This window comes from Syngnathus leptorhynchus, chromosome 4, assembly GCF_054491065.1.
Source record: "Syngnathus leptorhynchus isolate UIUO chromosome 4, UIUO_Slep, whole genome shotgun sequence".
NCBI lineage: Eukaryota > Metazoa > Chordata > Actinopteri > Syngnathiformes > Syngnathidae > Syngnathus > Syngnathus leptorhynchus.
Window position 1 is genome coordinate 12,945,351 of NC_141198.1, and position 21,587 is coordinate 12,966,937.

Here is a 21,587-nt window from a genome sequence, read left to right on the forward strand (position 1 = left end):
CGTTGTGAAACAGGGTAAATTGAAATAGGGATGGAGAGCGACGCTTTTTAGAGTTTCACCTAGCAACAAATTTCATGTGAAAACCGGCTGAGGTTTAAGGGCAACTCAATTTTAATTTCAGTGTTGCATTTTCAACATACTTCTGTAGCAAACCAAGAGGATTAACTGCTCTCGATGGAGATGTAGTTTATTTATTCATTTAAAAAAATAATTGTTCATGTTTTTTGTTTTTTTTACAGCTACTTTATTTTGCTTAGCCCAAATAGCGAAAGTGCCGTGACGAACGTGCAAATAGGTAAACAACGCAGCTGGGTTTATGGCTAGGCAACAGATGAACGAAGAGTCTCTATTCTCAATCATCAAGTCAAAACCCGTTTTAGGAAAATGTTCTGCAAACAAGCGTTTTATTCTACAGTAAATGAAGCATTCGGTATTTTGAGAAGCAGCCCTGCCCAAGTTCGCTGAGACTCCGTATGAAAAGGAAACGAGGATGCTAACAATAGAATGATGGAGTCTCCCTCACTTGTAGAAGGTTAGTAAAGCATACTTTTTAACTTTTTTGTCGGTATTCCTCCATTAATTGCTACCATTAGCGTTCACAAGCGTTTGCTCATTAAAAAATAAAGCCTACAGAGGGTTTTTCTCAATAGAATGGGAGTTTCTAGTCAGCCGCGATGTTTACTTATATTTTTGGACCTCCAAAACAAGAAGACTAGCTCACATTTACATCGTATTCTATTCTCTTTACAGCAGCTTGCCACAGCCATCAGCCCTTGGTGTCTGATCGTAGTGATGACACCACCCATAGACGACACACCACTTCTCATTGTGATGATGATGATGATGCCACTGATGAGGACATTGAAGAGGAAGAAAATGAGGAAGATGCGGTATCAAAACAAACAAGATCTGATTTAAATCATTGGAATCGAGAGAAACCATTGTTTTCCAATGGTGTGCAACATTCTGAGGAATCAGCTTCCTTAAAGCTGTGTGATGAAAGTGACGACAGTGTCCCTTACACCATCAACAGATACCTGAGGGATTATCAGCGAGAAGGCATCAAGTTTATTTACAGTAATTACAGCCGTTTGAGAGGATGTATCCTGGGGGATGACATGGGCCTTGGAAAGACCGTGCAGGTATACATTGAAGCAGCCTGGATATTTAGTCAACTTGTTGGCCAGAGTGCAAGAAAAAGCACCATATGCTGCATTTTCTATTTGCTTGCCAAACGTGCAAGCAAAGGTACAATTTGATACTTCAGTGGTAGAGCGGCTTTTCCAGTGACAGGAAGGTTGATGGTTTGAATCCCGGTTCACAGTGTTTGTCTTCAAAGTGTTCTTGACACTGGGTCCAGATCGACATTGTAAATTAGAAACTCTCCTTGATTGCCTTACCCGGTTCAACAGAGAATAAAACCAAATAAATCAAAAAAGTCAAGATGCAATATATTACTTTGTTCATTTTGCCAGAGCACTAGAAGAAGCATGAAATGGTGCTTTATTATGTTGCTGAAGTGCAAGCAAAGGCCTGATTTATTGCTTCATTTTCTTGCCAACACACCAGTGAAGCGGAGGCTTATGTTTTTTTTTTTCTGTTGTCTTAAGTATGTGTGCTTGCTTGTGTTGCTTGTTTGTCTTGCCAAAGTTCAAGCAAAGGCAGAATATTTTGCTTCATTATCTTGCCACATGAAGGTCTGTCAAAGGTAAACTGTAACAGGTTATAAAAAAACAAAAACAAAACCACACATCAAGTCATAATTTATCAAATCCTTCGATGAAAGTCGATGATATGTCATAGAAGTCAACACATTGAGAATAGTGAGGACTGTTTCTTCATATTGCTGTTTTTTTTTTTTTTTTTTTGCAGGTCCTCGGTTTCCTAGCGGCTGCATTGCACAAAAAAGGAACTTGGGAGGACATTGAGAACAACAAGCCCGACTTTCTGCAAAGTCAGACCCCATCCAAGCGAATGAAGCCAAATAAAGTGGGTGCTGCTTTAAGAGCATACAAATTATTTCTAGGCAGGACGTTGACATTCAGATGACGTGCATCCAGATGAAGACCGCATTAAGTGCAACAATAATGCGAGTGTGTGTGTGAGCGAGGAGCGGCGGGGATTGCTGTTGTCTGCAAATCTCATCAGCGTGAGTGTTTTTGTGATCTGTCGTAGCTTTTCCTGATTGTGGCCCCGCTGTCAGTGCTGTATAACTGGAAAGATGAACTGGACACCTGGGGCTACTTCCAGTATGCGGTGGTCCACGGGTTGAGGAAACAGGAGGAGCTGGCTCGCGTCAAGAAGGGCCGCGTGGAGATCACGCTCACCACCTATGACACTCTCCGCCTCTGCCTGACTCAATTTAACAAGTGAGAGACACAAATGATATCTGTATGCATCAAAGCTGTTGGGTGGATTTGTTTGTTTGACTTGTGAAATTGTTTCAGATACTGTTGATCCTTACAGTTTTCATTCCTATTTGTATTCTTCCCATGACCTCTTCTTCTTTCCCGTAGCATCATCTGGTCTGCGGTGTTTGTAGACGAGGCTCACAAGATAAAGAATCCAAACTCTCAAATCACACAAGCAATGAAGGCTCTCAAATGTCAGGTCAGATTTGGGTCTTACATTTCTATGGCACCATGTGTAGATTTCAAATGAATCATTCGTGTTCATTTTATTTTGATTCTGCTTTTTTTTTTTTTTTTTTTAATTCAGGTCAGAATTGGCCTAACTGGAACCATCCTTCAAAATAACCTTGAGGAGTTGTGGTGTGTTATGGACTGGTGAGTTTTTAATCTTGTCGCCATTTTTGGATCATTCAAAGTCATACAATTCAGAATGTCATTAGACTTTGCTCAGTGGCATGTGTTTCGCGTTTTTTTTTTTGTGGGAACTGCTTGTAATTTAACTTTGTTGTTTTGTTGTTCTACACAGGGCGGTCCCTGGCTGTCTTGGCAATTTGGGCCATTTTAAGATCAAGGTATCAGATCCAATTGAGCGAGGTCAAAGACACAGTGCAACCAAGCGAGCCTTAGCAACAGCGAGGAAGACCATCAAAGACCTGGTGAAGAAAATTTCCCACTGTTTTCTCCGAAGGACCAAATCGCTGATCAAGGACCAACTCCCAAAAAAGAATGACAGAGTAGGTAACAGTGTATTTGCCAATGATGATCAAGTAGCATTATAATGTTTTTTTGTTTTGTTTTTAATGTGTTTAGGTGGTGTACTGCTCTCTGACTGACTTTCAGCAGACAGTCTATCAAACTGTACTGGACTCTGAAGATGTCCAATTGCTCCTGAAGTCTTCAGAGAAATGCGATTGCCAAAGCGGACGTTCTCGAAGGAGATGCTGTTATAAAGTCGGTCTTTTACAGCCCTTGGAATGCGGACAAGGGTTGAATAATTATTATTTTTTTTTTCCTACTTACTATAAAATCATGTCAATAACAAAGTTTAAAATACAATGTTATTTGGTCACTACCAGTATTAGGTTATCAAGTTCAGTTTTGAGATCTATTGAGAATTTTTACAGTTTAAGCAGTTCCACGGTAATACATGCTGGTCTAATGGCTAGTTCTGCTTCGGTTAGCATGGCGAGTAGTATTGCGGCTGGAGTAGGGAGAAGCACAGAATAGTTTGATTTCACATTTGACGTGAGAATAGTTCCTTCATTGAAAAGACAGTTTTTCATGACCCAAGTTCCTCCCTTGCAGCTGAATTCTGAGGGCGGGCCAGTAAAGGCACTATACTTCACTTACCTGTCCATCCTAAGGAAGGTTGCCAGTCACGTGGCACTGCTCCAGTCCACCGCAGGCACCAGTAAGAAACAGGTACAGGTGAAGTCCACCTTTACGCATTTTCTATGATGCTTGGACTAACGTTTCTAAATCGTGAGCATCGTGTTGGCCCAATAACACTAAACTCAAGCCTCATTTCTCCGTCTAGGAAAAGTGCATCAGCGCCATTTGTCAAAAGGTGTTCCAGAAGTTTCCAGACTTTATGCAGAGGTGCAAAGAGGAAGCATTTGAGGCGCTGTCGGACCCGATGTACAGCGGCAAAATGAAGGTGCGGCACAGCGTTGAAGCTCAGTCTAATTCGATCTAAGGGAGATTTTATAAATATGTATACTGAGGATAAAAACTTCTACACATCCGTGTTCTATTGCTAAGTCTTTACTTTTCCTCTTGTGAAATATTTTTCTAATTCATTTGCATAGGCGGTAAGGTCATATTACAGGTGGAAAACATTTTGAAGTATCTTAGTCTATCTTTGTATCCCAAAAATACATTCGAGACTTCCCAGGTACTTATATTATAATAAGGAACTTATTTGTCCCTCTCAGGTTTTGCACAGACTTCTAAGATTCTATCTGCAAAAGAAAGATAAGGTGCTCCTCTTTTCACTGTCAACTAAGGTAAGGGCTCTTTAAATTGTGAGCAGGTTCGAATCATGGAGTTGTTACTCAAAATGCATGCACTGTTTATTTGTTTAGAGTCCAAACTGTCAGTTATAAAACTTTTTTTTTTTTTTTTTACTGTATAGGCAACATTTTAGGTAAAATCTCAACAATATTAACTGTCATACAAATGAGAATATAATGCAAGCTATTGTCTCTTTTTATTTCCATTTCCTTTCAACTTTGGTCAAACTCCAATGCTTTTTTTTTGATTGAATTGTGTCTTATGACGTGTCCATTGTCTCACTGGGCGGGCAGCTGTCCCAGAGGAAATTGGAAATTTGATGGTTTGTGATCTTTGCGGGGGGAATTTGGAAGGCGTCAACATTCTCAGATGCTGACTTGTAATCACAGCCGCTCAGCTTTTAGGCTTAAAACACTTAATTACTGCTGCTGTTAGAGCCCCCCACCTTATTTATAGACAAAATACACGCAGCAGACGTGGCTCTTTCCCTCTCGCCTGACTGAGATTAGTCTCTAAGCCGCAGGGCTTTATAAGCCAAAGCAATTAGAGCTTTTAAGAAAGTGAGACACCGCAGTGTCACCGGAGACTGAACGATAACATGAAGTCAACGTTTTTATGGCAATCAGCCATGAGCTGTTCATGTTGATAATGATGCTTCTCATTGACTCTTGTTGATTTAGCAATAGTGCATCTTTAATTTTGAAAAAAACAATTGTTTTGGTCACTGCAGCTTTTGGACATTCTGGAGAACTACTGCATGGCCGAGGGGCACGACTATAGCAGGTTGGATGGGACCACCAAAGCCAAGGAGCGAGTCTGCATCGTCAAAGAGTTCAACACCTCCTCTCACATCAATCTGTGCCTGGTGTCTACCATGTTAGTATGCACATACAAACGTATTCCCCACAAAATGCAAAATGATTATTTATTTACTATGGAGATTGTGGGAGGGGTTTGTTTTAGATCATATTACACATTTATTAAAATATTAAACATTTATGGCATGTGATTCTTTCTAGGGCGGGAGGTATTGGTCTCAACTTTGTAGGGGCCAATGTTGTGATATTATTTGACCCAACATGGAACCCAGCCAATGACCTCCAGGCTATCGACAGGTTCGTCTTTTTTTTTTTTTTCCAGAATCCAGTGTTTTGTGCCACTATTTTAATATGATTTGCATGGTCTTTAGAGCATATCGCATTGGCCAGTGCAGAGACGTGACTGTTTTCAGGCTCATCTCTTTGGGGACTGTGGAGGAAATTACCTACCTCAGACAAGTCTACAAACAGGTACTACTGACGTGTGTGGTGAGAAATGACCAAATCTCGCTTTAAAAAAAAAAAGTGATTTATTTAAATAATAATAATATCCCAGTGAGACTCCAAAATAATTGCCTGACAACTGTCTCAAGGACCAATGCTCAAAACTGAACAGCCATTTTGGTTTGTGGTAGGCTTTCAGTATCCTAAAAATATTAGTGATGCTAAAATGCTAAAAAAAAGTGCAGGCATCTTGAAATGAAGAGTTATAGTCTCTTTTTTTTTTATCTTTTCAAAACAGCAATTGCAGAGCTCTGTTGTTGGTGTGGAGAGCGCACGGCGATACTTTGATGCCGTGCAGGGCGCCCAGAAGGGGGAACTATTTGGGATCAATAACCTCTTCAGGCTACAGACCCAAGGCACGTGCCTCACCCGCAAGATACTTGAGGTAAGATGTGGTGTGGTAATAAGTAGAATAGTTCCAAAACAGGAGCTGTATGGAGTTTGTCTTGTCAAACAAAATGACTGTTTTTTGCTCACAAAAGAAAAATGTTCCCCCCCCCTGAAATTGTGACTGTTCTTGAAGATGTAAGATTTTTTGCCCCCTCCATATTGTCGTTCCAAATTATACACATTCCTAAAAAAATCTTATTTCCTGGAAGATATAAAACTTTTTTTTTTTTTTACCTCAACTACAAAACTTAAGTCTTGAAAATATGACTTCAGTCTGGAAAATAAAGGACTTGACGCATTTCGTAACATCTTAAAAGTATTATCTGCCGTTTCTTTATTGCAAAGTCATTTTGCAATGTAAATGTTAAACATGCATGTATCTCTCCTCATTCCAGCGCGAAGGACAAGTGGAGGCGGGTGTCATGACAACCAGCACACACACAAAGGAGGAGGACAAGACGCCAAGCGTTAGCGTGAGCCACTCTGCTTTTCTCATAGACTCATAACATGAAGCACACATCGTTCCCATCCCTTGCTCACACATCTTCTCTCCCCAGTGGCCCGCTCAAAGCTCCCATTCCCATGCTAAAAACGGGGATACCTCATTTGGGGGGCCTTCCTGTGTGTCTGTCAACCGGTTGACTGATGAAACTGTGAAAGAATAATAAGCAACCACTGCAAGTACAGTATTATTATAACTGGGCAACAGTTAAATGAGGCGAAGCAATTGTAAATAAAACCCTCTGATGTATTGGATTGAAAAATAATGACATCATACGATCAATCTATGTTGCTGCACTGTGTCCAATTCCATCCATCTGTTTCAAAATATCTCCTCTCATCTTTAGTCAGGTTTACTTGTGAGTATTAGATTCATGGAAAGAATCGAAACTATACACATACTAAAGCTGATAGCGGTTACGGTTCCACATGCGTGCGCGCCAATTTCTCCCGATATGGACAGATCTGTCCAGTAAATACAAAAAATCCGATCGTGGTTGGTGGTCCAAATGAAGTCCAAATATTTATAGCTTCTGGACATGTCAGTTCCTCATATTACATCATAATGGGAGCCTGTGTCGCATTGTGGTTTATTATGATTTGCTATTACCAACATCTGTTTTGTATCCCACCAGGAATGTTCTCATAGGCCGTTTTTTTTCATTGCTTCCGACCCTTTTCTATGCCAACGTATCCTATGTTTTTTTTTTTCTGATTACAGGAAGCTGGAGATGCATCCAAGGAGAGCATGGGTGCATCTAAGATCCCTGGAGGGCTTCTGGACTTCAGTAGCGAGAGTGACGATGATGTCGAAGAGGAGCGGGGACGTATGAGTGCAGCGAGTGGCGTAAGGGATATGGATTCCTCCGCCCGGCCTGCTCCAACCAGTCTGCTACAGCACGGTTTTGCCAAACTGCTCCAAAGGCTTCAAGCCATGCCGGAGTCAGGTGAAGGGGACACAAGTTCAGGTAGTGAGGGGACAAGCACTTCGACCTCCAAAAGCTTCATTAAGGGAAGAAGCTCGTTAATAAATGGAAATATAAAACCAGGGCAGAAGTCATGCAGGAGTAATTTAGAAGTGAGCGACGAGGAGAGCGATAGAAGTTCCAAAAATCCAGTGCATCCCAAACAACGCCCCTTTGAACATTATTCCGATGAGTCAGACGATTTGGACATTGAGACGCTCACACGATCTAAGGATGGTAGCCTGAATTCTCACAAAAGCACAGGAGGCAAAGTACAAAGAAGAAGAGGAGCCAGTAAAAAGAGAAAGATAAACAGAGGTGCCATGTTCACCGAAGACAATGAGACCTGCACAACTTCAGAGGATGAAGACACATCAAGTTCAGATAAAACCAAAGCAGGGCACTCAAAAGATGGCTCAAGCGTGGGTCGACGTGAAGGTGCTTCATTCACTTCTGTGAAAGGGCAAAAATATCCTTCATGTACAGGAACCATTGACACTCTCTTAGGTAAGAATGGAAAACAAATGTTAAGGAGTCGCATTTGACTAGAATTGCCTCTATTCCTGATCGGAAGGTGGGGTGCAGGAGGTGGCGTACACCCACTCCAACCAGCGCGTGGTGGGCGGGAGCAAAGCCGAGGAGTTGATCAGTAGAGCCGCGGTGAAGGATGTGTTTGAGCGCAAGATGTACTCTCAATTCCCTGCAAATGAGGTTCTCACCTCCGATGAGGTACACAACACACAAAATCACTTTACAGTGCAGCCCTGTTTATTGCAGGATGGGTGGGTGCAATCATTTGGGGCTAAAATGAATAACAGGTTTTTTATACTGTATTCCAGCAGAGCTTGCCAGAAACCTCACCCGACCACCAGCCTTGCCCCGCTCCTGATCTTCACCCTGTCACTTTCACCAAGAGCATCGTGCAGCACACCAGATGTAACACCTTCATCTTGGGGGAGACCCCTCTGGCCATACGTAGGTATGAAGAAACATAGGAAAGGAGAATAGATGTGTAGAAGGCAAAAAAAAGTATGTATGTGTACCCTCCTCAGACAAGTAGTGGATTTTTCAGGGAGGGAGAATTCCTGGCAGTGTTGGGATGCGGGCCAAAACTCACTGCAGATTGAATGTCTAGCGCCCCCATCTGGGCCTCTGGAAATGGAGTGCATTCACACAGAGACCACCTCTGAGCTTGCCCCACCACCTTTTTCCCCCAGCATCCTGCCAAACATTGCACACTTGTGTTCAGACCTGAAGGTGCAGGGGGGAAAAAAAAAAAAAGAGATGCCCCACCCCCGAGGGACTTTACGACTGATATGCACGTACTTCCTAAGAAACATTTCATGTAGACGTTGCTCCAAAATTCACTCATAAATGTGCGCACACACACGCACAGGCACCTTCTTTGGCTGTGATATCATACCCCAGGTGGAAGAAGCTATCTCCGCCCTGAGGCACACCAGGGTGTGAAAACACATACCGGCTATATTGATTCCCTGTTCCGTTTCATTCAAGTCCGCACGGGGGGGTTTACTGCCATCACTTTTTTATTTATTGTTTTTCCAGTCAAAGCCACAAGTTGTATTAACCAAGTGCCACACTTTGAAGTGTTTCCGTTCCTGAGTCCGGATAGACTACACTTTTAATAACAAATGCCTTGGAGCGCCGGAGGAAAAAAAAAAAAAGAAGTGGAAACGCCTGACTATGCGGAGAAGTATTCATCTGGGGTCCCGCTTGATATGCCCGCAGAATATTTGTTTAATAGCTTGTGGCTTTTAAAAAAAGGACACAATAAGTAGCACATGGTGCATTCAAAATGTAGCGGAAGTGCCAAAGTTGAAGACAATCCATTCTGGGATGCTAGCTGACATCAAAACAAAATTTCCTCTTAATATCAATTATATTTGGAATGATTCAGACCAGAGAACTTTTCACCGTCATAAAAGCTATATTTACAATAGAGGAAACGTTCGTCCATTTTTTTATGGAGCAGAGTTGGCAGTGAGCTGGAGCTGACTTGCGTGAGAGACGGGGCACTGGACGGGTTGTCAATCCAACAAGCCACATTTAGACAAAACAACCTTTCATACATGCACACTGATGGGAATGTTGAGCAATGGTTTCCAAACTATGGCCTGGGGGGGGCATTTGTGCCCTGCTATCTCAATTAAGTCATCCACAGCATTTACTGAAAAGTTTTGAAATGAAACACAGAGCTCACGCCATTTACTGATATCACACATTTATGGCAGATTTTTCTGAGAGATTTCCTGGAATACCAAATCATGTAATCTTTAAGAGGAAGATTGGTGGTCCGCTGCACTTTAGTTGACTCGGTAGCCGGATTAGCTGCAGGTGTTCAAAAGCTCACTGTGTCAAGTTTGTGTTTTGGTGCGTAGGCAGCAGCTGCAGGAGATGGCGTCCAAGTTGAATTTCCCCTCGGCCCATCAGCTCGCCGCCGACGTCCTGAGTAGCGACTCGTCTCAGAGGCTCGAATGGCTGAGACGCTATTACGTCACTCACGGCCACCCCCAACTCGCCGGCTTCGTCACCGGCAACTTTCAACTGCCAGTTGACGGAGCCCAGACCCCATCTCTGAAAAACACCGTGACCAGAAGGCGTAAATCCAACCAGAAGGGTCCTCTTCCCAAGAAGAAGCTGAAACCGCGAAAAAATGCGGAGGAGTCTCCAAGTGATGTTCCAAATGTGGATCCTGAAAAGCGGGAGGAGGCGGTGGTCAGCCGTGCGAGAAGTCATACGAGAACAAAGAAGGCTAGTGTGTCCAGAACTGTTGGTGGTCTTGGTGGGTGTCAGGCCAGCAACCACAGCAGCAGTTGTCCAGAACCTCAAGAGCTGGCGGAGATTCCCCTTAACGTGGGGCAAAAGTTGACTAGAATAGTTCAAGAACACTCTGAGGAGGCTCCCCTTCAAGAACGGTCCTGCATTCTTACAGAACTCTTGGGCGACACCTCCATCCTGGATGACTTGTTCAAACCCAAATCCAAGGGTTCCCCCCAAAAAGCGTCCACTTCAGTCCTAGCTTCTCCCAGTTCATCTAGAAGTACTGCAAACACGGGTACAACAGACTCTCCCCCCACACAACAAAAAACAGCAAGACGAGGCTGCAGGGATTTCTGGGACATTTTGAACGAGGGCAACGAAGAGAGTATCAATCGGCTCACAGACCTGGATGAGGTGCAGAGAGTTTGCCTCAAAACCAATTTGGCAGCTCGAGCTAATTCTGTGGAGGAGAGCAAAAGTCTCTGGAAGACCAATGACAAGTTTATATGGAAGAAATAAATTTGTTATGAATGTTTTGACTACGATTACAAATTTTGCTCTGACCATCCAATCAGCAGGTGAGAAAATGCTGATGTTAGACAAATTTGAAATCTGATGACTCAAAACTGCTTACTGAAACATACTCATTGCAAATAGGGACTTTTAAAAAAATCATATTTAGGCCGGAAGAGAAGGCATTTTTTTGCCCACCACTGCAAAAACAATGTGCTTCTTTTTTGCAGTTTTTCTTTACTGAAGGTCAATATTTATCTTTCATTTTATTTATTTTTTTAATTTTTGCAAACTGTGAGATATGAGATGAAAACAGACAAAGATGGGTTCTTGGTATTTATTTGAATAAACTCACATTCCTTTTGATTTTGTGTGACATGTCTGTCACCATATGTTCAATCCATTTTGCTCTATTGAACGAAAATGATGTTTTTCTACATTTTTTTTAATGTTGAAATAAGACCAAAAAAAACACATTGACTTTTCATTGATTAGAAATAATAATGTATTATTTTTTATATGAATTGCCAGAAAGTCCAGACTAACAGATCTTGTGTGCAACATTAAATCATCATGTTTTCAATGATGGTCACATTTCGGCCCAATAGGAAGTTTGATTCAAGTGCATTCAGATCACACTCTGAGCTGTTTTATGTCTTTCAGCCCCATTAACAGAGCTTCCCTAGTTGTTTATCTGTCACTAGAAAGCGTTGATAGTTATCGCTAAACAACAGCGGAGGTACGTACCTCAGCAAGAATATCTTTGTGTGCACGGGTGGTACGATGGCTGCAGTCTTCACTGTCACACCTGTTTACACGCCAGCCAGAGGAGAAGAAAAGCCCCCTTTCACGTTTTACGACCCGTTCACCTTTTTTCCACTCTTCTATTCCACCCACAAGTGCCTTTTTGTTTTAGATTCCGATCATTCATTTGGCAGCCGGTTGAAGTGCGAGACAATGGAACGGCTCATCCGCTGACTGACACTAGTTGGAACCACGCGGAGGTCAACTGGCTCGGCAAAGTGCAAGGCCGCGTGGTGTGCTATTGGTAAGCAGGCCTCACAAGTTCGGCGTTTAAATTTTAGCTCATTGACTGTTTAACCATTATAAGTTAAAATCTGTGACATAATGTGTATGTAATTGAAGCACACACATAGCTTCACCTACACCAATGCTAACATGCAATGGGAAGTTCCTTCGGCACGCGGGCAAACAATTAGCATCAATGTGGCAGTAACATCTTCTGCACACAAATGGTAAGGCAACACATGTAGACAGACAATATAACAATATCCACAGGCATTTGTATTCTTATCGTCTGCAAAGAATGAGGAGATATATATATATATTGCTGCACTGCCTTGATTGATATGGGAAATTCTCTCCAGTTTGTAATAACAGTTTTAATTGTATTCCTTGTAGAGGCAAGCCCACAGCTGTGAGGCTTCATTTTCCCTCCCCAGTTCCTCAAATGGATTAGTGTGACAAGGGAAAGGTGAGACGTCTGTTTACATTTACCTTCCAAAATAAGCCGAGTGTCAGTGAAGGTGTTACAAAGTGGACGTGGTGACGTGGCCTTGTGTGGTTTATTTGCACAAGTCAAGACAGTGACAACTAGTTTGATTTGATTTGTTAAAAAAAACTGTGAATGACCGATCGGCGGCCTTGATTGACCCAAGGGGCTCCCGACCCACCCAATCCATCTGTATGGCTCAGGTTTCCATATCCAGACTCCTCAATGCTCTGCGTAGGCTACACAACAATGTGATGAAACACATCCTAAGAAATGGAGGTTGAGCAGGAGTCAAGAAGTGTCCCTCAAGATGCAATCTGCATTCATTTTTTTTTGGTTGAAGGGCCAATTAGTGGACTCTGGGGTAGGTAGCTTTTCCAGGGCCAACAAAGTGCAGGTTTGTTCCCAAGCTGGAAAAGTCAAGTATCAAGGCTACCAAATACCGCCGAGGTGACAAGACGTTTTACCCCCAGAGCAGAGATGGGGAATCGAAACCCCTCTCTGGTTGGAAAGGGAGGTCAACCCAAAAATGATCTTTGCAATAATATATTGTATGTGCCCCTACTTCCTAAAAAAAAAGTCATTTGAATTCATATTACGTATGTGGAATATGAGTTGAGCAAGAAAATCCACTCGTTTTTAAGGGGTCAGCCATTTCGCCACTTGCTGTTGACTGAAAATGTCATCGCAGTTGCTCAGAGCTCAAGTAACCAACCAATCAGGACTAGCCGTGATTGGTCGTTTTGGTGGATGTATCGGAACTAATTGTCGTGAGTGTGACGACTCCAAACCGCAAATGTAATCGGCATTTCATCGCAAGAAATAAATGTATTTTAATTTAAAAAAGAAAATTCAATAAACAAACAATAGTTGGAAAGATGTATTTTAAAAGTTTATACAAGGTCAAATGAAGTTCACCTGCAAAGGCTATAGTGCATTTTAAGTTTATCTTGAAAATTCATCCCAAAACTGAATATCAAACTTTTTTTCCTGAGCAACATATGATGTTGCCCTCTGTTTCACTCACATCAGAGTAAAACGGTGTGTTTTCTCACGGGGGTAAATATTGAGGGAGCAGAAATAAACGGACGCGAGAAAGGCTGGATTTTTTTTTTTTAAACTAAACTGCCGGCCTCTCTGTTGGGCTGCCAAGGGCCTGTGCGTCACTTGATCCATTGTTTAGCGTACGGAGGTCTCGCTAAGCAAGCGGTTGCCTCCGCGCTCCAGCTGCAGCCCCTGCACTGTTTATGTTTGCAAGGCCCTTTGCCTTGAAGTGGGCCTACACAAGCAAAGCTGATCCATATGTGATGGAGAACTTTTACTTCACCCTCTGTTCTTTTTTTAAGTCTTCCACCTCTTTTCCCCTTCTCATCACTAACTAATCAACCTTTTTCCTGCCACAATCATGTCTTCACAATCTGACCTTCCAAACTGGGCTTATCGTGGATGGGACCGCAAAGATTTGCTTTGAATTTCTCCTTTTGCTGTTCTAGTACTCATTACATTTTAATTTTCACCATATTTCTTCACGAAAAGATTCAACGACAGCTGGGTTAATAGAAGATTGATAGCCGATAGCGGCGATGAGAATGACTTCCGTGTCTCAACTTTCGGCTCATAGTTGGAAATAGAGCTGCTGACCTCGTCTCCTGGGTGGGCCAATGCTGCCGTGTGCTTGTGTTGGATCATCTTTGGACCGTTGCGTTTACTGAGACAACAGACAAGGCGTGTCCAGGGAGGGGGGGGGGGCGGGGGGCGTCACACAGGCAGCATCCTCAAAGACATCACTCCCTCCTCCTCAATTTCCTTCCACCCTTGTCCAGCCTTCAACGCTTCTAACACGCGTACGCTCCATCACTCATATGGAGAATGTCCTCCAGCATGACCACCCACAGGCTTTGTGACATGAAAACAACTTTCCCTTGACTTCCACTCACTTCTCGAGGCCATTTTTACGGAGAGTTTGTGCTTAATTGTAATCTGTTCCATCAGTGGCCCCCAGCCTTTTTTGTACTACCATGTTTTTATATTGCTCTAAAAATCACATGGACAAGAAAATACAACATAGTGCATGATTCAGAATTGATCAAGAATATTACAGTGACCAGGGGCGTACAAATGGGGGGGCTCAACAGGGGCCCGTAAACACATAAAAACAATCAGACTATTTGTGTCCAGATTTATTCGTAAATAAAATCCCTTTATACAAATAAAATCATCAGTGCAATGGTTGGGGGATACTTGCACAGGATACTGTAATATTATTTTGTGAGTGAACAAGTACTATGATTAAAAGTGCTATTCAGCCGCTTTTGAAAAAAATGGTAAATTACAAGGTGGCACAAAGTGGTGGCATCACTAAATTGCAGAGCATTTAAAGTGAGAAAAATCCCCTCCCACCTTTGGTTCTTTTGTAAGAGGAGTAACAAAGTTTTATTTCAGCTATACACGCTAGAAAGATTCACACACCTGGAAATTCCCACGTAAGCTTCACATTAAAATAAAGTACAGTATAGGCAAAAACTTTACCCATTAAGTTTTGTTTCATGGGATGTAGCTGACTTTTAGTTTTACCCAACAAACAATCTAAGCTTATCAAATGATGCCCCCCCCCTCAAAAAAAAAAACTTTATGTAGCTAAGGCACATTACATCAGAGAAATCTCACAACAAACAAGCACACAAAAGTATACCATTAAGTATACTATGTTGAATAGATAGAAGGAAGTTGGGATGGAGTAGCATACAAATAATAAGGGCAAATAAAATCATTTCTAGTGCAGTTTGTTACTGGTCTATGATTCTGTGCGTGGAGCATTAAAGTGGTTCACCCAAACTACCGGACACACTAATAGCAGTGACATCTCATACAGTTAAAAACAAATCCCCTTTGAGTACAGAGTAATAGCACTGATTTCATATTACCTGCAAGTGAAAAAGATATTTCAGCCACATTAAGTATATATTAATGTAATACACTACAGCAAACTAAGATCACAGTAAAATAACAAAATGAAGTACTTCTCTGACCTTACCCATACTGAGTTTCATTATTTACATTTTTTGGTTTTGTTAGTGCAAACCAATTCAATAGAATCCTACCAAATATGCATGAACCCATGACAATGTTTTTCTTGTCTGCAACAACCCAAAAACAAATCTAAAATTCTTCTTCTAAAAGGTCTCAGACTTGAAATATCCATAAGCATAAGTCCTGTCCTCAGCCACAACATCATATCATCCAAAGACTTGCCTTTTTACACCCTCTAGTGGACTCATTTAACATTGCACTACACGCGAAAACTTCTTAAGTGAAGCTGCAACTACTTTATATGATTTTCTAACCGGAAAACACATGTTTGCATTTACAGTACATCACAATCGATTCTGTCCGCTGTTAATGTATTTGACTCGGCACTGTTATGACACTCCTCCTTTAGGTTTCCATTATTACTGCACGGGATCTCTTTTCTGCTTGTTTTTTCTCCACGTAGTCCTTTATACCTTGTAGCATAAAGTCTGAATGGAGAATCTTGAGTGGGATAGAGAGTAGTAACCAGCCCTGTGTGTACACATGCACAATAGACACATTATTTTCTTATTCATTGCATTCAGAAAGTGTTCATAGTGCTCCACTTTCTCCAAAATTTGCTATGTTACAACCAAGATAAAAAAATGTGGCATTGGGATAGCTGCGATTGCTGACGGAGCTTGAGAGATGCGAAAAAGAGGAATGGGCCAAACTGGCCAACGATTACAGTGGTCCCGAAGAGCGAATCACAAACAGAAAAAAAGAAGCAAACAAGAAAAGACAATGGAAAAAAATCTCAAAAATATAAGCAAACAAAATAAAACAAACTAAATAGCAATCACAAATAAAATAATGTCTAACAATATACTAAAACATGCTTGATATTGAGTGTACATAATTTAATATGTACAACATGGATGAATATCGTACAGATTAAATTATGTACACTCAATATTATTTATAAAGAACGGCATGAAATTTTTGTGTGTCTGTGGGGGGGGGGGGGGGGGGTTTGTTCTACTTTGGAATGAGGCTGTGAGATATCAAAACATGGACAAAGTGAAGCGCTTTGGAGCAACATCTTAGTATAACCGAGTCTTCCTTACCAGCAACATATGACAGATGCTGCCATACGTTTTGTCCCCAGCTCTGATATACTGCAGCGATCTCTCCACAAAATCTCGCGGAGACAGCATGGTCACGTTAGTTTTCTGGTAGCCCACCATGCGAGTAGAGACCCCAAAAGGTGTGACTGCCTGAGGAAGCGTGAAGAGGTCATAAAGAGAAGCTTGACTAATTGTTTCCCCGCCCCTGCTTAAAAAGATTTTGATCTTCTCAGCACCTGTATAATTATGCCTTTATCTTTGTACTCAGCGTGAAGACCTTGAGAAAATCTCTCCACAAATATCTGCAAGAGTGATACACAGAGTTTAATGAGAGTAACGACACGTTTGGAGTCAAAGAGAGGGTGAACGATACTCACTTTGGATGCAGAGTACAGCGAATACGTAGGAAATGGAATGCAGGCAATTCCGGATGCAATGTTTACTATCACCCCTTTTCTCCTGCATACCAAATACACACAAACTTCAACCACTGTTTATTAAATAACACCAATGAGAGCTGGGCATTTTTATCTTTATCAATGGAATGGATCACAAGTCGTTGTGCAAGTGTACCTAATAATGTGGCCGGTTGGTGCAGCTGTGTTTGCGTTTTTTTTTATTTTTTTTTATGGTCATTGTCATCTACTACTAGCAGCCATTATAGGAGTATAATATGTTACATCAAATGAAGGAAACCTGAAAAGGAAACCTGTTTTCCATGCCCGGGAGGATTATTTTGCACATCTGTTGCAAAGAGAAAGAGAGAAGGATTTTAGTGCAATGCAAAGAATTTTGTTGGTAGAACTTTACTCTCAAATGGATTTTTTTTTAGATTTTTGGAAATGTATTAAGTTGTTCACAGTCTTCGCTTAAGACTCTGCCTACCTTGGACAAAATTCCTTTTTTTCTATATTGTTGTTATCAGAATTTTCAGACCCAAAAAATTGTACCATTTTTTTGGACCTTTAAATGTGGAGGTTGGACACTTACCTTCACCATGGTTTTCACATTACAATTGATCACCCTTGTGATTGTCTGAAAGGAAGATAACAAGCATTGTAATCATCTGATCTTTAAGAAGAAAAAACTGTGCCATATCAAAAGTTTCTCATTTTTCTGTCATGCAAATATACTTGCAAACTCAGCCACTACTAACCTGGTCCAGATCTTCACCTTCGAGGAATCTGCAAGGGACCACACTGGGCACCATGCCTACATTGTTGACTAGCACACAGTAGCAAAAAACAGCTTTGATTCATTGCATTTGATAATGATTTGTATAGTTGAACTGTGTAAGCACTGACTGCTGCTGAAGTTGTACCTAATACACCGACATCCAAGTACTTAAGATGCTCCTCAATGTCAGTGAAGATGTTATCCTTGGTGAAGTCTGCCACCACCACTTTAACCGCCCGTTGGGTAGATTCACCTGCACATGGACATCTTATCTATACTACCCAAGGCTGTTATGACACTGGTAGTGAAAATAAAACGAGGTAGTCCTTACTTATTTCCTTGGCCACCTTGTCCAAAGTCACTTTGGTTCTGCTTATAATCACCACATTCATTCCTTGTTCAGCCAGCTAATGGTGGGACAAAAAGACCAGGATCATGTCAAGCATTGACACAGTACTACTTTCCTGTTAAGACTGAGTTCTGGTGCCAACTTGTGGCATCTTGGGGTATTTCAAAAAGAAGCAAAATATCGAAGGTTTTCAGTGAATAGCTGAGAATAGAGTCTGCAGAATAAAAAAAAAAAAGGGAATAGATGAATTTGTGAAAAGTGCCACAAATATTTAAATAAAAGTTTGATGTCATACATATTGGGTTTTAAATTAATTTGTCCAATCCCAATTTAAATAATATCTTACCGCAAAGGCGTATTGTCTTCCTATGCCCTCTGAAGCACCGGTGACAACTGAAACAGAATCACTTTGTGAGTTGATTTAGTATTCCTCACTAGAAGGATTTCGTCCTACAAGGATGCATTGGTATCATCATGATGTCAAAGAGAAGGCTTGTGTTTACTGATTCATGGTGTTCGAGTTACGTTCTGTACTTACAGCCTGTTCCTCTGATAAGGAACGTGCTGAGAACGTTTCCAACCTGCCACTACCCTCTCATCTCCTTAGGCCCTGAATACTTAGATAACATTTTTCCGTTCCAGCAAGCTTTTGAGGGGGCTTTCAAGTCAGTTGTGGCATTTTGGATCTGTTATAATAAAAGAGTCAGCTATGAAAGGAATGAAGAAGTAATTTTAAAGTGCTAAAATGGAGTAATGTTAGCTTGTAACAGTATATGTAACAGTAATATGTAACGGTTACATTCGTAAAACTGCAAAACAGTGATTCTCATAGTGTGTGATAACACTGGTGGGACCCCTCAGGGGGTAGGATAAATAATCTTCCAACACTCAGCACTTGGACTTGTGCTTGTTTGTTCGAACAAATTTGACAGAATTTGTTTTTACGCCATGTTGGCAGCGCCACGCTTTTGTATGTTTCTCATAAATTCTGTAATATTCCAATTTCTGGGTGACTCTAAACGCAACCAACTCGGTCTGATTTGTGATTGGATCTGGGACTCAAGGGGCGGGGACAGTGGAGCAGACTGACTGGAGCTCACGTGTACGATACCAAATAAATCTCAGGTCTTCCGTGTGCATGCTGTGAGGTTACTGTGTGGTATAATTTTTAACCTATAATAGGGAGTCATGCACAAAGAGGGAAAATCTCATTCTGTGGTGTAAATACGGCAAAATTGCTGGTGTCATTTCCACCAACCAAGTTTTAAGCAGTAGATCAAGACGATTTGCAGTTCGACTTAAGCCCTTGTCTCAAAACTACATTTTATGTTTGGAGGATCCTGTCGTCAAATGATCCTTCAAATTAAAATTATTAGGAAAAATTAACAAAAATAATTTTTAGACTACTGTGCAGTGTCACTGTTTTGTCTGTCACACTGTACTGGAATCCCTTGTCAAACAATGTCCTGACTGTCAATTTATTAGGAACTTTCAATATTGAGAGGGTTAATGACCCTTTTGCTTTGGGCATGACCAAGGTGTGTGGGAATATTACCTTTCCACAGGGTTACTGTTTAATCCACAAAAAATCCGTCACAGGGAAATGCTGTCAACTTTAAAAGAAACTGTCGGACTAGTTTCAGATGGCAAGTGACTGCTCGTCTCTCCAGACTAATAGTTAGTACAAATTAGTTTAACAACTCTGACAGTGCCAAGCAGCTCAGATGGGGAAAAATTTCAGTAATCCAGGCAGGTATTAGATCTTCCGGATTGCCATAATCAAATACAGTGTTGGATTCCTGTCTGTTGCACAGACAAGTATTTGAATAGGCAATTGTGGACTTGTGGTGTGAGTTTGTTGACACGATTGTTGCCACACACCCGTGAGCCAGTGTGCCAGATCATTACACTTAGGAAGACTAGACACAATGATTAATTCTTGGTTTGCAAGTAAATCATGTCAATGTCATGTCAATTTTACTGATTCGAAAAGCAGGTTAATTTAAGAATGTGAACTGATTCAATTAAAATGTTTTAATCACGACCCAGATGATGTTTAGGAATCTAGATTTTGGTCATTTTGGGGGATAAATTAGTTATTACAGTACCATCATTTGTTTTGTAGTGGAGGTTACAGTCTTAACGTCCTGTTCTTTTGCGCTATGGTCTGGCTGTCTGCTATTAGCACGCTTGCTCCATTTTGCTGCTCTTATTTGTCTATTTATTTATTTGTTGTTTATTTATTTGGGTTATCTGCTTATTACTTATTCATTGCTCTTGTCTGTTCCTTTTTACTCTTTGTGCTATTTGATTGTAAGTGTTGTGTACTGTGTCTAGTCTCCGTGGGACGGTGGGAAACGTAATTTCGATGTCTTTGTGTGTCTTAACATGTGAAGAAATTGACAATAAAGCGGACTTTGACTTTGAACTTTGGCAAGATGAAAAAAAAAAAAAGTGAAATGTTGAATTACTGAATGGTTAACCTCAATCTATATCCAATCTGTTCCTATGTAGTTCATGCTACACATGCACACTCACACATACAGCATGCTTACCTGCCCACTCCCCCATGGATAAAAAGAAAGACTTTGGCACCGGAAACCACCTTTTGGGATAAAGCATCCTTGTAAAAAAAAGCAGCTTCGCTCCATAGTAGATGACAACGGCAGCACCGAGAGTAATGAAAAACCATTCCATAAAGTTCTTCATGCTTGTCCGGCACCTGAGGCACACTGCTGTTCCCACCGCTGCTACTGCTGCTTACAGCTGTGTTTGTGCTCCAGTCAGGAACTCGATGAGTGATGCAACCAAAATAAATATACACAGAAAATAGTGATCTTTCCCAGAGAAGACACTCCCTTGTATGGAACAACACACACTCTCTCTGCCCCCCTCTGTCCAACAACTACTGAACATATCGTATCTGTCGGTGTCAGCCATTAAATGCTGGACGGCATGTGATTAACTTTGGAACAAGTCTTTTTGGAGAGAGAGAGGCACAACTTGAAAAACTGCATTTGTCAAACGGCACTGTGTGACGAAGATGTTGTGTACAAAGGTTGATTGCTTACACTCCATTTACTCTGGAGAAATGAATGGATGCATTGATTAAAAGTTAGCACACCAAATGCCATATTTTTACGAGAGGGTGGTATAATGTAGAAAATGAAAGCCCGATAAAATGAATAAAAGTGGGTGAATTAATCTGCTTTATTTACAGTTACAGTAATCCCAATACCGTGCTTAGACTATTGTGGGCTCAGAGAACATAATGCGGGAAAAGAACATTTATAACAAGTAACCTTTTAAAACGGAATAAAATATAAGAAAAGACAATGTAAATAAATGGCTTTTATGAAGTGTAATCACTGTATGAATTTGCAATTCATGTGTTATATGTGTGCCTTCAAAGGGTATGATAGATGCAGTTAGGTGCTCAAGGTTTCATTTGATCAGAAAAAAACATTTGAAACATCCTTATCCAACAAATGCAACTTGCACACACAAAAAAAACAAC

General features: G+C 41.2%; 2 protein-coding genes across 5 annotated transcripts; one reads left to right on the forward strand and one right to left on the reverse strand.

The window, feature by feature from the left end:
- The first annotated feature begins 300 nt into the window (after window positions 1–300).
- ercc6l2 (excision repair cross-complementation group 6-like 2) lies at window positions 301–12,541 on the forward strand. 3 transcript variants are annotated; one of them, XM_085909667.1, is made up of 21 exons: window positions 301–532; window positions 751–1,142; window positions 1,873–1,989; window positions 2,176–2,369; window positions 2,517–2,610; window positions 2,719–2,786; window positions 2,938–3,145; window positions 3,222–3,362; window positions 3,717–3,833; window positions 3,949–4,068; window positions 4,346–4,417; window positions 5,155–5,300; window positions 5,444–5,539; window positions 5,614–5,713; window positions 5,985–6,131; window positions 6,532–6,609; window positions 7,359–8,109; window positions 8,177–8,331; window positions 8,442–8,581; window positions 11,813–11,944; window positions 12,319–12,541. In XM_085909667.1, coding segments are annotated over exons 1-21 (3,297 nt in total). In that variant the 5' UTR covers window positions 301–504; the 3' UTR covers window positions 12,320–12,541. The 3 variants fall into 3 exon arrangements, with proteins under 3 accessions (XP_085765793.1, XP_085765791.1, XP_085765790.1); XM_085909665.1 differs by lacking the exon at window positions 12,319–12,541 and having other exon boundaries at window positions 8,445–8,581; window positions 10,002–11,872; XM_085909664.1 differs by lacking the exon at window positions 12,319–12,541 and having other exon boundaries at window positions 10,002–11,871.
- Window positions 12,542–14,573: 2,032 nt separating this feature from the next.
- hsd17b3 (hydroxysteroid (17-beta) dehydrogenase 3) lies at window positions 14,574–21,030 on the reverse strand. 2 transcript variants are annotated; one of them, XM_085909669.1, is made up of 11 exons: window positions 20,626–21,030; window positions 18,417–18,463; window positions 18,053–18,128; window positions 17,867–17,974; window positions 17,702–17,769; window positions 17,536–17,580; window positions 17,255–17,289; window positions 16,923–17,004; window positions 16,782–16,847; window positions 16,546–16,695; window positions 14,574–15,970 (listed from the first exon to the last, which is right to left on the reverse strand). In XM_085909669.1, exons 1-11 carry the CDS (start codon window positions 20,777–20,779, stop codon window positions 15,845–15,847), a joined length of 957 nt encoding a protein of 318 aa, XP_085765795.1. In that variant the 5' UTR covers window positions 20,780–21,030; the 3' UTR covers window positions 14,574–15,844. The 2 variants fall into 2 exon arrangements, with proteins under 2 accessions (XP_085765795.1, XP_085765794.1); XM_085909668.1 differs by having other exon boundaries at window positions 16,782–17,004.
- Between the last annotated feature and the right edge of the window lie 557 nt (window positions 21,031–21,587).

Excerpts from the sequence above, each read along its gene's own strand:
- ercc6l2 (XM_085909664.1), top strand. The coding sequence starts at position 505 with ATGATGGAGTCTCCCTCACTTGTAGAAG. Across the intron at positions 2,370-2,516 it reads TGCCTGACTCAATTTAACAA|CATCATCTGGTCTGCGGTGT; the intron begins GTGAGAGACACA and ends TCTTTCCCGTAG. Across the intron at positions 6,610-7,358 it reads ACAAGACGCCAAGCGTTAGC|GAAGCTGGAGATGCATCCAA; the intron begins GTGAGCCACTCT and ends TTCTGATTACAG.
- hsd17b3 (XM_085909668.1), bottom strand. The coding sequence starts at position 20,779 with ATGAAGAACTTTATGGAATGGTTTTTCATTACTCTCGGTGCTGCCGTT. Across the intron at positions 17,975-18,052 it reads CAAGGTGGCCAAGGAAATAA|GTGAATCTACCCAACGGGCG; the intron begins GTAAGGACTACC and ends GTCCATGTGCAG. Across the intron at positions 16,696-16,781 it reads ATAAAGGCATAATTATACAG|GCAGTCACACCTTTTGGGGT; the intron begins GTGCTGAGAAGA and ends ACGCTTCCTCAG.